Genomic DNA, 19,884 nt, shown 5'->3' with positions numbered 1-19,884 from the left:
AACAGGATATATGTCATGCTACACATTGGCTGATATCTGTATCGGAAATCCAGAGTTGCACTTTTCCACTTTTTCCACAAAAATCGGACATCCCTAAAAAAAACAAAATCCCCCAAAATGCCCATTTTTGATACAATAAACCCTAGAATATGCCTTTCACAGTTACTAGATTCAGTTTTACACAATTCCAGGCATCCAGTATTGTACTTACAGAACATTCAGTCACACACGTCATGTCTTGCCAAAGCGTCTTCCTGCTGGAAAATGTTGAGTGAATGAACCAATGAGACTGCATCCTCTGCTGGATTCATTGCGGCAGCACCTCCCTGCAGATGGATCATCAAACCAAGCTTAATTTACTTTACCATTAAAATCACATAAATAATAAGTTATCATCATTTTGTATGATACATCATGTGAATTACTCTAATTCATTTGCTGCGGTCAAGCGAGGTCCCTCACCTCAAGCGACACAGGCCTCACATACTGTAACTATTCCTGCCCTATCAGTCTTAAATTACAAATATCCCGGCGCAGCAATTAAAAGCCATCAAGCAATGATCGTGTGTAATTCAAGCACAGTGGGGATTGTCCCCTGAACGGATTCTGAACATGATGTTTAATGAGCTCAGAGACTGGCCACATAAACATGTACTTAAATATACTTGTATATGGTGAAATAACACTTAAATACCACATTACACGTGTGCAAGCGTTTTTAATACATATCCCTTTGAAAGAAGGGCAGTAAATAAACCTAGTTATGTAATATTTCCTTTAATATGCTGCAGAACTGGCCATGTATTTTCTCACAGGCAATTCGTACTGTGTGTCAAACCTTTGCAGCATTTCTTGAAAGGCTGGCTTTTTTTGTATTAAAGAGCAGCATTTCTTTTGTGAACACACACCATGTTTCACTGTTCCATTCCATCGAGAGACGAAGAAAACAGACACGTTCGCACATTGCAATATATGGAGCTCAGCAAAATGATTGAGTTCATTTTCAGTGACTGTGTGATGAATTTATTTAAGATGACAACGAAATGATGATGATGCTAGAATGAGGCACACGTACAAGTATAAATCACACGTACAACGCTTAGTGGAGAAAAGTATCTTTATTGATAAGCGTTATGGACAATGACACATAATAGAGAGGATCCACTTATTTCAAGACTTTACTGGGAATTGTTTCTCAACACACATAAAATCGCTTGTTGTTTCCTGGATCTAGTTGACGTTAGAAACAGAGGTCCACCCTGAGATCAATACCATAGAAATCAGAGAGAGATTCTCTTATGAAGACTTGACCAGTGCAGAAAACTCTGAAATGCAAAAAAGCAGAACAAATACTTCAAAAAGAACAATGATATCATATTCTATCATCCATAACTGGTAAAATATAATCATGAAATGTATAAACAGGGAGTGTTTGACACTAACTATTACTATATGATTGGTATACCTATTTTTTCCATTTCAAAAGTCTGGACTTTAAATGGACAATATTATTATTTAATATTACTATTTTATTCTTATTTAAAAAATAGATATAAAATAGTAATCTTAGTGTAGTTTGTCAAGCGGAATCATTGAAAAAAATGTAAAAATCAACAATAGCTTGGCAGATTTAGGTAAATATGCAGATTTTTCATACTCCTACCTTCCCATCCAATTTTTCCATCACCGTCGGAGTCCCCCTCCAGCAGGAAGGCTCTGGTCTCGGCGGCAGTCAGGGTCCTTGCTCCTTTGGAGAAGTTCTGCAGGAAGAGTCTGATGCAAGCACAATCAAGCGAGCCAATCAATGAATTTCTTACTGAAACACTGAAGTGGAAGTCATATCAGAAGCTCAGTCATGAACTCAACTGCAACTCGTCCTGTTCTATGAAACCACTTTTGTCCTGGTCCAAGATGTTAAACACCCTCTCGATCTCAGTTGGAGTCTTCTTCGATAGACCCACGGCTTTGAAAAACATCTTTGGGTTAAAGGAATCCTTCGCTGGAAGACAAAAGCACAAGTTAAGCGCAATCAGACGCCACAAATTACGCCATACGTCCGAAGCACACAACCAAAAAGAGGCGATAAAGTATTACCTTTACAAGCATTGATGGCGGAAGTAATGTCGGAGAGTGCTAGAAAGTCTGTAATCGCCATCGCCGTGCTCGCAGTCCAGCTGGCAGCCAAGTGTGATGTGTAAACGCCAAGGGCAGCCCAGTGAAAAGGCTTCACCACTGGGTGTCACGAACCACCAGTGTCCTTCTGGCCGCTGTCACCCGCACCTGACCACTTCAGACGTTGGCGTGTACGCTGGCGCACCGAAAAAAGATGCTCAGTCTTTTCTTTTAGCTTTCTAGAGTGGGGTCAGAGGTCACAATGATCTGACCCGTAGCAAGGATTAAATAGTCTAATATGTTTAATATGTTCATACGTGGAAGCTGACATGTTTGGAGCCCGATGCTCTTTTGTCTTCCTCGTGATTGTCCATGCAGAGTTTCCACAGGTTGTAAACATCCTGTTATTATCCTGGACTCTGTCACTATCAGGCAAAGCTCCATGGAGACATCTCCCTAGTCGCACATGCTACATTTAGCATATGGAAGATGACGACAACCACACCGTGGGACGCTAACTGAATAGCACTCATTGGAGCGCCAGGTCACACAATCTTAATTTACCCCGCACATCAATGAATGTTATCATTAATGTTGTGGAAGACAATTACAGTACGTGTACGCGTACATACTGTAAGTGTACTACTACTACTTAAAGGCAAATTGCAGTTTTTGTTCACAATCCTTATTTGAAACACAACACATATTTCTTTACCTTTTCTATGCATTCTAGCGTGAGAAAACGAGTTTATATGAGCTAGCTAACAACAACCATAATGGGAAATACCTCACAAAAAAAAACAAAATACACAAACAGTGTTCAATTTCCATAACTGACTTGTACTATATTAACCAAGCTACAGTGATATTGTTATTGTAGCAGCTAACATAGCTAACAACTGTTTTTATCTGGCATTTTTATCGCTAATCGCTAGTCTAAACATCATTCACAGACGGAAGAGTGGATACCTAGCTCTCTATTTTGCTACAAAGACTCAACAAGATGCTGGTTTGCCGTAAGCATTTTTTGTCTTGTGCTGGAAGATACAGCCATCCCAAGGAGAGCGGACATCGTAAGTGTTGTTGACAGAACTAGCATAAGTATGTGTAAAAATAGAAGCTCCTATTATCATCCAATTATCATGAGAGTAGTAAGAGAGGTTGTAGTACTACAGTGGTTGTAACAGCATCTACAGCGTGTGGGCCTCCGCCTCGGCCAAGCAGTGACGTGAACCCGTTTCCTCAGGATGGACCTACGGTGAGACCTGCGACAGGCGGGAGGGGTAGAAGAATGACAAAAACATCCTCTGCTGCCCCCCCACCACCTCGCACATCTGCCCTCCCGCCACCTCGGCCTTGGGCTTTTCCTTGCTCCCGTACTTGTTTTCAGGAAGAGCAGGCTTCCTGCGTGATGGATGAGGGGGGTGTAAGGGGCGTGGGCGGACGGGCCAGACACAGAGAGGGATGGGTGGTCATTGCTTTTATGATGCGATATGGCTGAAGTTTTTCTTGCACGATATGCAGTTGCATTGTAGAGGAGACTCAAACAACGGAGATAGGGAGTGGTCTAACACATTTGCATCATATGTGCACCTCAGAGGTCATTGTGGGACTTGAACCTGGAGCTTGTGCTTTGTTTTGGAACCATGGAAACTATAACAGAGGTATGAACTTCCTGCATATTAATTGTACTTTGGCTGAATAAATGTAATATTTATGTAGTTCGACCCTGTTTATGACTGTTTTTAACATTATTAGAGCGCTGTAGACACTAAATAACGCACCTTTACACTCCAGTTATTCATTGTTTACACCATATTGCAACTCTAGCAAGCCAGTGAGCTAACAAGCTAGCCAACTAACCAGTTAGCATCGACTTTACCACTCCAAAAATTTACCACTTCCACACGGGATGGGTGGAGAACATGTCGGTAATGTAATGTAAGGTAATATCTAACCCTAATATCACTTTTACTTCAATTTGTTTTGACTACTAATAGACCATAGACTACCACAAAACAGTGTACACAAAACATAATGAAAACACGTTATATAGTGAGGGAAGACTGGATATTATAATAATGCAATATTTCCGTTAATATGTCATTTTCACTCTTGTAAATTATGTGAAATTGCCTCATGTGTACTGTCTGTCAAACGTTTACAGCATTTCTTGATCTGTATTAAAAAGTAACATTTCTTTTGCAATGTTTTGTTGTTTCGAGGCAAAATTGTCCAATTAATTTTCATTTATTGTGTGATTATTTCATTAATTTATTAACATGAGATATTTTTTTCCTGAACAAAAAATCTCACCAATTACAGATCTTGTGACAACCGTATTGAAAAAAAATGGTCGCCGTCATATGAAAGGTACATAATAAAGGATAGAAGAGCTCAGCCATGTCTAGCAATGAGTGCAGTGGAAGAGGCAAGTCAGGGAGTCCCTTGAATGTAACGACTGCTGGGGGGGGGGGGCTTACAAGCCCAAAGGGGGAACATGGCCGATGTAGAGGTCTAGAATCTGGAGTCTTATATATAGAGTCTTATATATAAGTATATATCATTTATCATCTAATTCCACAAACTCCTGTATACCTCATAACGTTTAAGATTAGCTACTGAAACGGATCGGCTCTGGTGTGTGTGTGTGTGTGTGTGTGTGTGTGTGTGTAAATGAGAGCGCTGTCAACGAGTTCTCAAAGGCAGCATCTCCATAAACACTAGTGGAGGGCTTCCACGACCATCTCAGCCAAACTGTATGCATACAGAATAAGCGTGTGTGGAAAGGTCAAAGGTAACACGGACTTATTCACCAATTTGCATATTAAAATAAAGCATCACTTTTTTTTTGCCCATTTTGGTATATTTTATGACAGTAGAGCACTGTTCACTGTAAAAAATGCTGTAATTGACGTAGTTATTATAATTTATGGGGGTGGTTGCTATGTGATATTTGGGCATGTACTGCTTTGACAACATTACAATGAATATTTGCACATGACTCATCTCTAGTGGACAAATGCTGCAACAACAGGTTGCACAAAAAGTAATAAAGAAGCAAAAGAAATACATACATACATGAAATATAAATATATACATGAAATATAAAACATTCTAAATGTTTTATATTTCTTACTGGAAAAACTGAGATGAGAGTTTTTTTAAATTAATTTTCCCCTAGAATATGTTGTTACACATAAACATACATTTTTTTATAATTTTAATTTTTTTCAATTTTTTAAAAAATAATTATATTTTTTACATTTTTTTTCATTTTTTAAAATAAATTAAATTATTTACGAGTAGGCTGAGTGACACGCCTCAGCATTAGGCAGCTATAATGAGACGACGGGCATGTTCAGTTTTGTTAATTTAATGACATGTTTATGAAATGTGACTCTCTGCATAAACTGTATAAGTATACTTAAACAACACACTAAAGATGGATTAGCGACCCTTGTTATCCCCCCATAAAGAAAGCCCCACCTTCACACCCGCCTCTCCCGAGTAAGGGGATGGAGGAGCGGGTGTTGGGGCGGCCATTGGTGGTTAATAAATACTGGATTGAACATTCATGTGATGCAATTATAGAGCCGCTGTTTGCAAACACACGTTAAGATGCTAAAGCAAAGGCTACACAGTGACAACGTGGCCTACTGCTGAGTGTTGATCATCCAGTATCCGCTTGGCTTATTATCATTTTACATGGCAAATTCCTCAGCTTCCTTGGCATGCTAATTGTGGAGGACTTTTTTTTTTTTTTAACTAATGCTTAAGACACACCTTGGTTAAATATGTACTGAAGAGCAACATACTGTGTTGTTTCAGTGTCATATTCCGCCCCCTCCCTGCCACGCCTCCAGACTGGATGTTTCATTTTCCCATATTACCCACGGTGCTTAACAAACCGGTACGCCATATGTCCGTGGCCTCTTAAATAAGCCTGATGATCTCCAATTACCCTCCTCTCACGGATTGTTTGGTGTCACTTGGCCCCGCTGGCTACATGTGATGGTTCTGCACCTGCAGTGTAAAAGGACACTTTTCTTTTTGGCATGTACCCTGCGTAGATTACAACTTCATTAGGGCAGCAAACCATTTGATGAAGATTTTTGTGTTACCCTAACACGTGTTGTCACCAGCATTACAGCCCGAGGATCACATTGCCGCACGGAGCAGGCCTCATCCTCCTTTGCTTAAAGTCAAAAGCACTGCACACGTTAGTCTTCCTAAATGTCCGTGCAGTTAGACACGCTGAAACCAAAGATGTCTCACTCATTCATCTGACATTTGGACACAAGACGCTTTTGAGCTATATCAGATTAAGAGCAACTGAGACGGGACACATCCATCATAAGTCCAATGTGAAAATAGAACGTGTAATAGAACAGGAACAAGCCAGCGGTATCACATCCTGGCGGGATGGACTGTATGTACTGTTAAAACACTGTGCTGGTTGCTTGGCGATGGGCCCCGGGTGAAGTTATTTTCATTTGATTATTACAGAATCCTTCGCTCCCTGACGTCGTGGAGAAGCGGATACGGTATGCGCTGTTGTTGACTTCTGGTAACAACATCCTGATGCTGTCTGAGTGTGTCAAGTAGAACTCCAGCATCAGTGATTTTGTTGCCAGAGGGAGGACACCATCAGCCAGGTCCAACTTCTGCATGTTTGCGTTAGCTCCGTGCTCATTCATTACTAAAACACTTACAGTACTGTCACAAATAGAGGGAGAGTCCAAATATCATTATTAATATTACAATAAATTGTATTTTATATTAAATTATACAATTTATACAATAAATATGGACAAATTCAATTGAATTAACATTTACTTATTTCTATTTATTACTTATTATCTAATTATTTTTTACCGCTTGTGTGCTAATTAAAAACAAAAAATTATGAGTATTTTTACTAGATTGAATTAGATGACATCAGCAACTACAATTTTTATTCGTCAAGCACAAAAATACCAATATTTGTATGGAAAACGTATGATCACTTCACTTACAGTATATTCTAATGGGTGGCAGCAGCTGCATTACCACCAAAAGCCTCTAGAGTGTGCTAATGCTTACATGAGCGTCTTCTGACTAGTTCTTTGTCCCCATTACAGTTCCGATTGACTCTTCCACATCATTCCACTTAAAATAGTTTAGAATTAACACTCAGTGAATCGAATTAAGCTGTATTCAACTGAAAACACATTTTAAAGCCAAGATAATATAAAGTAAGATGCACCTTCCAGTCTATCAACACCATTTGCTGTAACTGACAGCCTCTACCTGCATGTTGTGATGCAAAGTTACCAAAAACTGGCAGATTATACGACTCACAAAGTGCTGCATATATACAATGTGTGTGTGAGTGCGTCCCTTTTAGATCCTTTACGTCATAGCCGCTGTGAGTCAGCACCTCTCTGCCTTTCCTGAGTCACTCATCCAATGGTTGCCTGGTTACTTGAGAGCGGGGAAAGTTTCCTATTGCGTATTTGTTTCCGTAGATGGACGGACCCTGATATTTATTCAGGCTCGGCAGTGACCCAGTAATGCATGTGTTTGTGTACAGTATCATCTAATGGACAAAAGCTGACAAAGTATTAGGACATCCTGTTGTTAAGCAGGAGGCGACAGACTTATGGCTGATATAATCCAAAAAGGGTCTGAAATCTTCAGCTCTTTGTGGTTAGTTTTGGGCATTCCCCATACAGTATTGTTCTTACCACTGTAGGTCATCAGTCATTGAGAGTTAGACAATATCGGCATAACGGTTTTCGGCAAAAAAGCATCCCTAACTATAACCCATCATCTAAATACTGTTGTTAAAATTAAGAGTCACCTTTACATTTATATTACCCAAAATAGCAGACAATAAGCCATTTGTGTGTGTTGCAGTCAATGTGTTCCCTAGAGGAAGTTGGACAGAGTTGAGTTTCCGTTTTGCGTGAGTCAAAGCTCAACAGTAGCTCCTGTTATTGATTGCTTGATATTCACACAATAAAGTTTTACATCTAACATTATTGTTATGTCTTTTTACAGTATGCCAAATCGTTTCTGAAGGATCCAAGCAATAAATAACTTCATAAATAGCAAGTGATTAAATCATATTTGCCTCCGGTTGTAACGAGCCACCAAGGAAGGCTCTAGGGAATGTCAACAAGATGTGGTGGACCATCTAAGTACACACCACCTTAGAAGTCTCTGGAAACGTTCTCCAAACGATTACCTATTAATGATGCAAGTACTCATCAAGGAACGTATAGAAGACACGGAAGAAAATAACGAGAGCAGACTTAATGTAAGAAGAAAGATACGAGGCCGTGACACAAGCAGGGCGGCATACTACAAATGTTAGCCGACTGAAGCGTGACGCTGCAGGCTGTTGGCAGATTTCCTCACTAAACTGTGTGCTTGGTTTCGCCTGCAGGTTCACAGTGGGATCGTGACTTTTGAGTTCTGCAAAACAGCATCCAAATTTTTTTTTTCCCCAGTGCTGAGTCCCAGTCAGTGTTTTTTGTGCCCCCACCAAGCTGTCCCAGACCTTGATCTGGCAGATAACAAGTTAGTCACACACATGGACGTATACTGTAGTGAGTTGGTCTGGTCAAATGCACCAATGACTGCAGCCTAAGGCCATCTCGCTGTCGCCATGGCCCCATGTGACATCCACGCTTGTTTTCCTTTCAGACCTCCGGCTTTGGCCTAATGGAAAAAGTGACAACCGGGCCAGATCTTCTCCCCGCTAATTCAACTCCCTGTCTACTTGCTCTTTTATGATGAGTCAGGGATGCCTGCTCTGCTGTAAAATGGATTGAAGGCACCTGCTGTCCATGACATCACGGTGTGTTCAGTGTTCGCAGCGGCGGTTATGACACGATCATCCGCTGCGTGGTGATTGCACAGTCACTTGCGTAAGACCCGCTGGTACCGCTCCAGCTGCACACCGCATCCAAAGCTGCTGTTTAATGTCAACTCCTGTCCTTGGATCCGAGCTGTGACATGACCCGGAAATTTTGTTTTTGCTCAATATGTTGCTAATATTGCTTTTTTGTTTTTTTTTTTTAAGCTGTCAGAAGCCACTGTTTGCTTGACTCATTACTGAAAGTGTATTCAGCTCTGAATTTATCAGGCAGTGGTGGCTGAATAAACAGCGCAGAGCCTTCAGGCCAACCAAGTTAGAAACTGAACAAACTCAAACTAGAAGATAATGTTTCAGCATCAGCCAGGTTTTGGTGGATTAGATACAGTACCTGATGAGGAGAGCGAGCAAGTTGTTCAAGGACGGTGTGGCGACACAAAATTTGGGAGCATCAACACCTGCATGTTAATACCTCCACCGAGCATGACTTTGTAGTTCATATTCTTTTTTTTTTTTTGCCATTTCAGTAACATCGGAACCATTCCTACACTCTCCAGAATGTGAATTGAATAGAGTTGTGTCTGTTTTAGTGGCTTGCTCACACACAAACACATTTTGGCTACTGTAGAGCTGTTCATTCTGCCCTAGAATCAAAAATAGTACATTCCTATTGTCCTATTGAAGTTATCTGTTGAGAGCCAGGAAGTAGCCTGTTAACATACAAACCATTATTTGCCCTTTTTGCTCTTTAATGTTGCGTTCGAACGTTCCCCAGAATCCTTTACCATGTTCATTTGTCTGTTATGGAATCAATGTGAGTACTAAAATCATTGTTGCCCTCCCCCCAGGTGGGTTAAATTAGGGTGATTGTGTTTATTTACTGTGTTTACATGCATAATCCCAGAGCAGCGTTACAGTGATGGCCGCTCCTTGAACAATAGAAGTGTATTGTTTCAGTACGGTTAACTACACAAGCTATTTATTATTACAATTTTTTAAAATTATTTTCTCTCTGGTAACATTTAAACGCCTTACTAAAAAAAAACTTAATGTAATGTAATTAAAGTTAATTTTGTTTTATTTGGTGCTGATTGTGCACGTGCGATTATGTGTATTAAATAAAAAAGTGTTAATTATGAGTATATATAATTTGTTCATACAGATGAAAAGTTTTAAACTAGTCTTCTTTGACGATAAACCTGCCGCTGCAGGAGCTCGCACGGCCAATCACAGAGCACGTGTTACAGGAGGGCGGGGTTTGTGTTAGTTCGCTACTCACCGATTGGCTGAGGAGAGCTACGTGTACATCATCCAGCTTCGGGTCTCACACATGTGACACTGACATCTGCGTGGATGTGCGTGTGTCCGCGGCACGGCCACGATGCGCAGCCACACTCTTCTCATCCACTTATGATGATGACGGCAAGGCCCCGCTTTCTATGTCAACAGAAAGTTGAATTCAAGGTAAGGCACTAACCTGGGTGGGCTCTATTTATTTATTCACTATTTTTGACGATTATAAGAAGACTGCAGCCTTAAAGAAACAGAGGCAATTAAAGGGTTTGGGAGTTGAAATGAACTTAAAAATAAGAGCACATGTATTCCACTATTACAATCAATAGAGCAATAGGGTGAATTAGTCATGTGTTTTTGTGTGTCTAACCTTGACATGGACCACTATCTCAGGAGCAGGAGAGGATAAGCCAGGCGTGCATTCACAGGCCGACATCATGGAGTTTTCACACTGCAACAGACTGATTAGATATACACAGGATGCAACGCTGTTTGAATTGGAAAGGGGGGCTTTTTCACCTATAGAGTGGGGAACGTATTGGCCTTGGTAAAGGTACATTAATGCTATGGTGAAGAGATCCACAGAGGCAACATCTAATGTGTTTAAGATTCTCCCCAAAAAAGTACATTATTGCTACTTGAGGGGTACAATAGTGTGTCACTCTGTTTACCTGGCACAGTTATGGACATGCTTGTATTTTGTTTTGGTCTGGAATCCATACTCTACCTCCATTTGACATGATATGGTGCACCATGACATCTTCTCATCACCTTGTAGGCCCACTGAAGCTGTGACATCTTTGGAGAAACCGGTAAAGAAGCAGGAAGCAGGAAGCAGGATGAAGTCCAAGGGAAAAGCTGTGAAACCATCCTGGTCTGACCCGGAGCCAGAACTTGAACCAGACACAGAACCGGAACCTGGCTCGAGTGAGCAGGAGGGTTCCGAGGCCTCCGTGCGGATTGGCTGCTCCTGGAGAGGTTCCTTGAGGAGCCGGGAGGGCAAGCGGCAGGGAGGATCGAGAGGAGGTCGTCGGCGCCGGCAGCACGGTTCCACCACAAAGGAGCGCAGCATCCGACGTCTGGAGAGCAATGAGCGGGAACGCCAGCGCATGCACAAACTCAACAATGCCTTCCAAGCGTTACGTGAGGCCATCCCTCACGTTAAGACGGACAAAAAGCTGTCCAAGATTGAGACACTGACGCTGGCAAAGAACTACATCAAGGCCTTGACCTCCATCATCCTGGACATGTCGGGGGCCTGCCTGCCGGCTGGCGAGGTCCCATCAGAGGCCAGTGCCGCCAAGCTGCTCCAGTGCTACCAGCAACACCTGGAAGACGAAGGGGAGGAGGGTCTCAAACAGTACCTCACCCACGTGCACAGCTTCAGCCAGCGCAGCTAGCAGATGAGGAGGCTGGTCTCCGGGCAGTGGGAGATTAGCGTGGACTCTTAGGGGCCAAATGATATCTAGTTCCTGCAGGTGCACTGCTGTGGGATCCAGTCAGGAAGGAGGTGTACTGGTGTGGAACCCAGTTGACTTTACTGCAGCGCTTGAACACAGCAAGTGGGCTGCTCGTCTTGCGACAGACAGTATGAAGGGTGACGTTTATTTGAAAGGGCTAAACGTTTGGACTGTCCTGTCGGTTTTTAACTTCTTGTTTTTGGAGGCTGTGAATTCTTCCTCTCTCCCGTGTTGTAATGATCTCATCTTTTTAGTCGGTTTTCTGAGCATAGCCTTCAGTCACAACTGTTGGATTCAGAAGGGAACACAGACATTTAAATGAAGACGTGTTTGCTCATTTGCTCATGATGAGGATGATCTCCCACCCTGCTGAGAACACAACTGACTTGTCTGACTTGTCTGCAAAGATGTTGTTTCAAGGTTATTTGTAATGTCTTGAGGCAGGACGTTGTACTGAAAATGAGCTATCAATAAACACGTGTATTTATTGACTGGTATTGGATTGTGCGCTACGTGTGACATAAATGTCACCTCTACACAGTAACAGACCATAAATTCACAGAAAGCAATACATGCCCATACAGTTGCTGTGTATTATTTGCAATTGAGTGTAAAATGTTAGCTATTTGAATAATATCTAATATTATTTTACAGCAAAAATATTATCAAGCAACCTGAGAATGGAGTTTCCCCTTAGCATTGCACATACTGCAAAGACAATGAATATAAATAGTGGTCATAAGAAGTAGCCACCAGGTCGATGCAGGACTTGTGTGTATATATGAACTTAAAGCAGGTGTCACATGACCCACCCGAGTCGATGCGTGCAGTAATATTAATCCCGGTACTTCATTTCACTCTTTACACAATTAAAAGCCATGGTTTATTAAGCGCTGTGCTTAAGGGTATTTGTCTTAACTTTTAAAATTTTCCAGCAATGACCTGGCAGCTGCTTTTGGACTACAGGTGAGCAAACAATGACGATGTAGCGACTTAGCATACAGTACATAAATCCAGCTATTAAACTAAATATGAGCATTCAACTTGTTGTTTTTACACTGAATCTACACACAACTACAGAGAATTAGGGTAAGAAAAATAGGAATAAATGTTAAGTTTAGAGGGAATGCAACAGTGAAATGTTCCACAAAGGCAAAAGAAAATTTGGTATGTGTCTTAACATCGGTGTTACTGACAGACCGGGGGCTCCTGAGCAAGTGGGCCACCTAGAGAAGGGAGACAGACTCGGGGTGGCTCCATGGCGTTCCCTCGAACACTGATGTGGTCCCACCCACCCTAAATGGCAAGAGGACCATAATATTACTTAATGTATGCAAAGATAATTGCTAAAAATGAATTGTGAGCTGTAATTGTAATTTATATTGATTTCAAATGGGTTGATGACGTCACATACAGTAGCTGTGTTTTAATGATGCCTTGTACCTTCACTCCAGTCGTTCCTTACCCCAATTCCATAATCCCATGACTGTCCTTTGGGCTCCATGGGATGGATTCCAAGTCGATGACACACTGTCCCACGACTCAGGCTGTGACTGCCTTGCACCTTGTCTGCTATGATCCACACCTAAACGCACACCACAATCAGCCTCTGATTCAGTCATACTTTAGAATCAACACCAGTGATGTTCATACTATAAGAGAAGATGGCACCTGCCTTTGTTGTTTGATTGATACCGTAAGAGAAGTGTTAATTCAACAACTGTGGATGTAAACAAAGAGATAGTCCTGGTGTGCTGGCACCAACCTGATCGAGAGGCCCAACAGAAACTTTGCGGACATTATTAGATACGTACTCCCACAAAGAGCCCTGAGGGTAGCTGGGGGTCAAACCCTTGCGGTACCATAAGTTACCTGAACAGAAAACATCACAAATATGGTGAGAAATAAAACGGACATGAGTGAGAGTCCAGGAAGTGACATTGGGGGTTCAGAGTTGAGCCTGTGTTAGCCTGTGTTACTACTAGATTATTATTACTATCATATTATTATTAACGTGTTATTATGACTATATTGTATTCATTTAGCCTTTTTATGTGGAAAAAAAAAATTCAAGCTTTTCACCATTGTCATCAACAGTGTAGACGGCTGTCCTTCCAACAGACACCTGCTTCAGCTTCTGTTTACTTGGTGAAGGGATGTGGTACCAGCACTCGCCTGCAGAGGAAGACAATACACAAGTCACAAAAATAATCTACCCGTGATGTGTTATCATTTCCCAGTATATTCTGTATCTTTTAAGTATTATGAGTTTAATCATGAAACTATAAAGTCCATGGACCTGCAGGGGTCTCAGCAGACACAGACCCCCTGTAGAAGGTAGAGCCATCTTTGGCGATGGCCCAAACCTGGCTTGCGGCCCCGATGGAGATAGATTTGAAAGGCTGGTCAGTCCCAACGTGAAGCCATGATGTTCCCTGAGGTAGAAAAGCATGATGTTAAATGAAATGCCAAAAGGAATGTGAGCTGTTGTGACTCACAGCAGGAGTGAGCATTGTGACTCCCAGTCGGCAGAGCACGTCTCCCTTGCTGCTGATGGCCCATACTGGGAGCACAGCCATGCTGCTGTGGGCGGCACATGGTAGAATGGTCACATCGCTCAGTGTGATGGGTGGGACTTCCTGCCAAGGACCTGTGGTAGTCAGTTTGCACTTCCTGTTAAATAAAAACAAATTGCACAATTTAAAGTAATAATACTTAAGAAGCAATACGAGTATAATTGCATTCATTATGTTGTATTAATGTGCACAATAACTGCTCCATAAATCTTATAGTCCATAGACGTGTTTTTAAAAAGCACCTGGCCCATCGCCTGCGTCGCACAAAGTCCTTCATGGTTTTATGGCCATGGTATGTCCTGCATACAGAAATCACACACATTGAAGTCACTGTCTGTCACTAAGGTGGATGGACCATCAACAGTCGGCATCTGAAACCCACGCTGGGAAATCTGCAGCATACTGCCAGCCCTCTCGATCCGTCCCGCCACTGACGCTGTAGTCGATGGTCCATTCAGATGCCTGAAGACAGCCAATCAGGGATGTCAAACAGCGCTGCACGATGCAAAACCATGACAGGTTTAATTTGGACAATACAGTGCATGTGTACCCATGTCCACTGAGGTGATGGAGGCTTGGTGTTAGTTTTTGTGCACTCGTGCAGTCCGGAGGCATCACTCCACATATAGCGGTCAGTCGGGAGACCTCTTTAAGATGTTTAAAAGCGACATGAGTGACCAAGTAAGCATTAAATCCAAAATGGCTGGGGTCTGACAAATGAGCCACTCTACCTGTTGGTGTAGCCTGTGACAGGGTTCCACCTCTGGTTCTCGAAGATGTACACGCTTTTGACATCAGTCTGTGTGTAACTGCTGTCATTACTAGTTGGGAGACCCTGGAAGAAACCTCCGCCGTAGCCTCTGGCATAGACCCAGGCAGTGTGGTCATACCCGATGCCCCAAACAATACCGATGCTGTTACACTCCACGATACGCAGGTGGCCACCAACTTGACGCCAAAACCTGCCCAAAGGAACAAAGTTCTAATAAAAGCTATAATGTAAAGCTAAATGTAGCTAATGTTTTTCTCTTTTTTTTGCACTGTTCATCTTTACATCTGATCGCAAGGTGTAGGGTATGGCATGGCCTCCAAGCTGGGGGAGGGCTCGCTCACAAAGATGTCCCCTTTACAGGTGATGGACCAGATGGCCTGTTTGGAAGGAGGACCTTGGATGCCCCTGGAGTCACAGCATGACACATTCAACAGTGCAAGCTAGAAGCAGGGAGATCAAACCAGACAGAAAGATCAATATTTACATGCAAAGTGTAATGAAACATACATGAATTGTTTATTATAATGTTGTACAAGTGTTCCAAATGTTGTGGACAACAACTATATATTTGCTACTTTCCACTTACCCAATCATGCATCTCCTGCTCTGTTGCAGCTGCTACTCGAATGGGCCACCTCTTCTTGATCCGCTCAGGTGTGTAGATGGCAAAAGTGTGTTTGGCATCATTAAGCACAGGCACCAGAATTGTTACCTCGTTGATAAAGGCATGCAGGTACTGGAGAGTAACCAGAGGACAGGGTTAACCATAAAGCTGCTTGAATGTGTTTACACCACATATATTATGCCTTCACACCTTCTTCTCCTCGTAGTAGTTATAATACACGAAAAGGATTCCATCCTTGTTGCCGTCCGGTCCAGAGAACTGCTCCAGGGCGAAATGGACGTCGACCCACCTGTGTGGCTTCCAGTCTCTCCACCACTGCATGGTGCCCTTCTTCACCCACACACACTTTCATGGCAGGAAGCGATACATATGAGAGAATAAGGTTTTTTTAATATGTACATATGAATCTTTAGACAGTACATATTAAGTGTGTAATTCACCTGCTCTATGGCTTGTTCATAATGTCGGAAGTCATCCATTTCTCGCTTTGTTCTCTCACTGAGTTGTTCAAAGATTTGTTTCCGCCAGGCTGCCATCTGGGCTGGGGTGACAGACAGGCTCATTGATTGCACGGACTGGACCAACACTGGGAAAAAAAAAACGAGAGGACGTCAGAATGGCCAAAACATAATTAAATCAAAATTATTTCTCTTTTGGAACGCACATGAAGAGTTCATGGTGCTTTGAAACCAGCTGAGTTGGGAGTGGCTGTCCACAGAGCAGCCTCCTCCGCTGACCCATGCCCACAACGGGGGCTCGTCTGCCCCATACAGCTCCTCCATGGCCAGGGTGTCAGTTGCCACAGATGACAGGCTGCAAGTTTCTGCGGAGTCAGACACGGCGCACAACTGGACCTGCTGGCTCTGTGCCCCCTCCAGATCCACATTACTCCACTGAGTGTCAAGGGGGGCTTTAGTCTGAACCCCATCGTCAGTCAGTGTCCCGATAACTGATTCTTCAGGGATGCTCTCTGCTGGTGGGACAGCGGCAGAGGTTGGTTCTCTGTCAGAAACCAGCTGAGAGATGAAGCTGTCACTGGTAACTTTTGGGATGTGGGATTTCGGAGTTTCGGTCGGCTGGCCAGAGGGTTCAGTGTGGGAACTGAAACAGGTCGCTTCATCTGTGGATCCTTTCTCCGTGTCAGATTCCACATCACTCACAGCAGATGGTGGATGAAATTCACTGAAGTAACATCCAGCACTGTCATGACATAATGAAATAATGAATGAATGAAGCTTTGTCATCTATTTTTGAAGACAATACTGCATATATTGTATTCCAACTAGAGTATGTATAACAAAAAACAAAGTGTGATCTATTGAAATAGAATCTATATGTATGTTGCCACCTCTGTTGGCTGCTGGCACTGGAATGACATCGATCCCCATCTCGGAGAACAGTGATGGCCCTCCAGGTCTTCCCACTAAGTTCACTCGCCGTGACGCCCTGACGGAAGTACACAACCCGGTCCTCGCTGTTGATGGCCCACACCTGGCCACACAAGAAAAATCTTTGAAATAGTGTGCTGCAAGAAAGCATGTAACAGTTGCATTGGACAAGGGCATTTTTACCTGATCATTGAGTCCGACATTGATCATGATCATTTCTCCAACCATGCTTATCCAACCAGAGCCGCAGGGATTGTGGGCGTTCACACCGCGCCTGAACCACACCTGTAAAAGCAGTATGCAAATTCAATCTGTTAACTTTGCAAGTAATATGCATGTGATTTAATTCTGCATAGCCTGTGAGCTACTAAACTCAACTCATTAATGTTTCCAAAAATTGATATTTTTTATACTTTCGATACCAGGTTACAACATCTGAATCATAATGTGAAAGGCTGTGTGAGAAAATGACAAATCTACAATCTTGTTAATTCAACATTGATTTACTTTGTTGTCCTTGGTCAAAGCCCAAACAGCATTGACTCCTACAGCCACGTGCATGGCACCAACATCCGGACTTGGAGAGTCCACGACAGACCAGGAGGTACCTGGGTGGAAGAAGACAAGAGCCCCGCTTTCAGAACTAAAAAATAAACAAAAATCATTCTGCTGAGCAAGAGTACCTTGGGGACAATCTCGACTTATGCCCTCTCTGACAATAAATTGACCCTCCCACAGCACCGCCCACACCAGCTCCTCAGCGCCACAGCTTATCTGGATCACCTCCCCGGGAAGGGGAATTTCAGACCAAAAAGAACCCTCAGGATTGTTATAGTAGATGTCTCCTCTGAACCACACCTAAAGAGGAGACAGAAAGCTGCTATTTTATATATCTCCCATAAACTTCTACTGATAGCAGGGTGTACCTTCCCCTGTAACGACACTGTCCACAGTGAAAGTCGGCCTTGGGGTTCCTCGCTTATCTCCCATCCACCGCAGCTAATGTCACCGAAAGGATCTGGGAGAGATGTCTCCTGCGAGGGGATCTGCCAGTTTACACACAAATAGCATGTGGTTGGAGAAAACTTTCTGAACTAGAGATGCTCCCATCCATCGGCCACTGATCAAAATGCTGTAAACACATACAGATCATGACGCACCTCAGCCCAAGAGTCCATGGCCTTGTACCTCCTGTGACGAAGCCAGCGCCTGCGGCGGACACAGGAGTTCCACTTTTTGTCTTTGGTATAAACTGCTGGAAAGTCAATGGAGTAAGTCCATCCCTGCAGAAGAAGTCCATCATTAAAAAGTAGATAAATAGTAGTAGTAAACAGTAGGGGGAAAATAGATTACATACTCACCTCCTTCTCTGTGGGTTCCCCCTCAAAGTTCTCATCCACGTACCAGTCACCTTCCCACTCCCAGCTGCTGGAAGGGAGCTGAAAACTGGATGGAGGTTGGTGCTGCAGACCCGTGACATCGCTCCACTGCCAGCGGTCGCTTGGCAACAAGCGCTCAGAGAAACCATCAACTGGATTCCATCGCTGACAAGACAGACAGAGAGAGCTGAGAGCTGATACATTACGAAGAAAGAAATAACATCCGGAAGTCGTCTAGTGAGTTCAGCAAAGACCCACTTGATTCTCATAGGTCTCCTCCTGGAAGCGGATGGGTACGTCAGAAGCATGGACGTTCAAGTAGATCTTGTTGTCGCAGGCGATGCCCCAGCAGCACTGCTGAGCCGCTGCCACCCGCTTGAACTCTATATGGGCGTCACGACATTGCTCCCACTGCTGGCCTGCTGTGGACAGGCTGAAGACCCGGCCATGCACATCCACTGCCCACAGCAGAGAGACGGGCATGACTGCACCTGCGACTTTAGCATAGGATGAATGGAATGTTAATGTAATGTGGCAGGACCACAATCATTGTTTTTTCTATTTTTTTTGTTTTTCTGTTTTCTGTATTTTTCTGTTTTTTCTTTTTTTCTAAAACTTGTGGTCACGTGGCCGACTTCTCGTTTTTTCTCATATCTAAGATCCAACAGCTCAGGAGGTCTGAGGGTACGTTACATTGTAATTGGTTTGCCCTTTAAAATTGTGTAAAACAGCGATGAATGCATCTCATTGGAACGTAATTAAAATGAGTGACATGTTGAGCTACCACACATTGAAAATTACAGACTGTAAATATGCTACACTTTTAAACGCTAGCAAGAACACTCCGCTTGGATTACAAGATTAGCTCTCTACAAATAGCACGTCCGAACAAACCCACCTCGAGTTTCCACTCATTTACCGTATGCCGCCACAGGTTAAATGTCCGGGTTTATCGCTCTGCGAAGACAAGTTGGTTCTAATCCATAATAAACACCATATTGTTCACAGTTGCTATCATATTACTGACAGGTACTGTCAAACTGTAAACCCGGAAGTGCTGGTTTGTTTCTTCATTTTCATTGGCTGCTTTGGGCAGGTGTCTAAGACGCTGGTATCCGAAAGGGGGTGCTGTTGTTTGATGTTTAAAGACAGGGACAGCACGTCATCTATCCCGGAAGTGGCCTGAAGATTCTCCATTCTCATTGGCTGCTTTCTGGCGGGTTTCTGAGACAGTGGTATCCACCAGAGGGCACTGTTGCTTCATGTTTAAGACAGCTGGTGCCTTTAAAGGGAAATTGCACTTTTATGGAATTTTGCACATCATGCACAATCTTTGTGTGAGACATAAACACTGGTCTTGGTAGGCAAAATTTTGTAAAAGTAAAATGTACTGTAAAATGACACGGAAATAGTT

At 42.9% G+C, this 19,884-nt stretch overlaps 3 protein-coding genes across 8 annotated transcripts; 1 reads left to right on the top strand and 2 right to left on the bottom strand.

Annotated features, from left to right (window-relative positions):
* Positions 1–1,110: 1,110 nt before the first annotated feature.
* LOC131110010 (parvalbumin, thymic-like) lies at positions 1,111–12,044 on the bottom strand. 2 transcript variants are annotated; one of them, XM_078789040.1, is made up of 6 exons: positions 10,641–12,044; positions 10,257–10,414; positions 2,095–2,308; positions 1,867–1,999; positions 1,664–1,773; positions 1,111–1,325 (listed from the first exon to the last, which is right to left on the bottom strand). In XM_078789040.1, exons 3-6 carry the CDS (start codon positions 2,153–2,155, stop codon positions 1,297–1,299), a joined length of 333 nt encoding a protein of 110 aa, XP_078645166.1. In that variant the 5' UTR covers positions 2,156–2,308; positions 10,257–10,414; positions 10,641–12,044; the 3' UTR covers positions 1,111–1,296. The 2 variants fall into 2 exon arrangements, with proteins under 2 accessions (XP_078645166.1, XP_078645167.1); XM_078789041.1 differs by lacking the exons at positions 10,257–10,414; positions 10,641–12,044 and having other exon boundaries at positions 2,095–2,768.
* Positions 10,280–12,590, top strand: bhlha15 (basic helix-loop-helix family, member a15). 2 transcript variants are annotated; one of them, XM_058061288.2, is made up of 2 exons: positions 10,280–10,441; positions 11,049–12,590. In XM_058061288.2, the coding sequence occupies exon 2, from the start codon at positions 11,110–11,112 to the stop codon at positions 11,668–11,670; it is 561 nt and encodes a 186-aa protein (XP_057917271.2). In that variant the 5' UTR covers positions 10,280–10,441; positions 11,049–11,109; the 3' UTR covers positions 11,671–12,590. The 2 variants fall into 2 exon arrangements, with proteins under 2 accessions (XP_057917271.2, XP_078645165.1); XM_078789039.1 differs by lacking the exon at positions 10,280–10,441 and having other exon boundaries at positions 10,486–12,590.
* On the bottom strand, positions 12,200–19,554 carry tecpr1a (tectonin beta-propeller repeat containing 1a). Of its 4 annotated transcripts, none has more exons than XR_013627010.1 (24): positions 19,369–19,554; positions 18,729–18,967; positions 18,453–18,635; positions 18,252–18,374; positions 18,018–18,137; positions 17,599–17,949; positions 17,275–17,376; positions 17,052–17,194; positions 16,368–16,903; positions 16,144–16,289; positions 15,893–16,048; positions 15,665–15,814; positions 15,361–15,518; positions 15,038–15,268; positions 14,857–14,953; positions 14,689–14,768; positions 14,549–14,605; positions 14,229–14,403; positions 14,030–14,165; positions 13,813–13,905; positions 13,496–13,602; positions 13,196–13,315; positions 12,802–13,026; positions 12,200–12,760 (listed from the first exon to the last, which is right to left on the bottom strand). XR_013627010.1 is itself a non-coding variant. In XM_058061286.2 (24 exons), the coding sequence occupies exons 2-24, from the start codon at positions 18,951–18,953 to the stop codon at positions 12,919–12,921; spliced, it is 3,522 nt and encodes a 1,173-aa protein (XP_057917269.2). In that variant the 5' UTR covers positions 18,954–18,967; positions 19,369–19,553; the 3' UTR covers positions 12,200–12,918. The 4 variants fall into 4 exon arrangements, 3 of the variants coding, with proteins under 3 accessions (XP_057917269.2, XP_057917268.2, XP_078645163.1); XM_058061286.2 differs by having other exon boundaries at positions 12,200–13,026; positions 17,599–17,699; positions 17,775–17,949; positions 19,369–19,553; XM_058061285.2 differs by having other exon boundaries at positions 12,200–13,026.
* Positions 19,555–19,884: the final 330 nt, after the last annotated feature.

Source organism: Doryrhamphus excisus, linkage group LG2 (assembly GCF_037039965.1).
Source record: "Doryrhamphus excisus strain RoL-2023G ecotype Guam linkage group LG2, RoL_Dexc_Guam_v1.1, whole genome shotgun sequence".
Classification (NCBI taxonomy): Eukaryota; Metazoa; Chordata; class Actinopteri; order Syngnathiformes; family Syngnathidae; genus Doryrhamphus; species Doryrhamphus excisus.
This window is presented reverse-complemented; position numbering and strand designations above follow the sequence as displayed.

Bases quoted from the DNA above. Each gene is read 5' to 3' on its own strand.
- LOC131110010 (XM_078789040.1), bottom strand. From the start codon at position 2,155: ATGGCGATTACAGACTTTCTAGCACTCTCCGACATTACTTCCGCCATC. The intron at 2,000-2,094 runs GTAATACTTTAT...TTTGTCTTCCAG, and splicing joins CGCCATCAATGCTTGTAAAG to CGAAGGATTCCTTTAACCCA. The intron at 1,774-1,866 runs GTTGAGTTCATG...TGCTTGCATCAG, and splicing joins ATAGAACAGGACGAGTTGCA to ACTCTTCCTGCAGAACTTCT.
- bhlha15 (XM_078789039.1), top strand. From the start codon at position 11,014: ATGGTGCACCATGACATCTTCTCATCACCTTGTAGGCCCACTGAAGCT.
- tecpr1a (XM_078789037.1), bottom strand. From the start codon at position 18,953: ATGCCCGTCTCTCTGCTGTGGGCAGTGGATGTGCATGGCCGGGTCTTC. The intron at 14,769-14,856 runs GTACACATGCAC...GGCTGTCTTCAG, and splicing joins CATCACCTCAGTGGACATGG to GCATCTGAATGGACCATCGA. The intron at 13,603-13,812 runs GTGAAAAGCTTG...TTTTCTGTTCAG, and splicing joins CTACACTGTTGATGACAATG to GTAACTTATGGTACCGCAAG.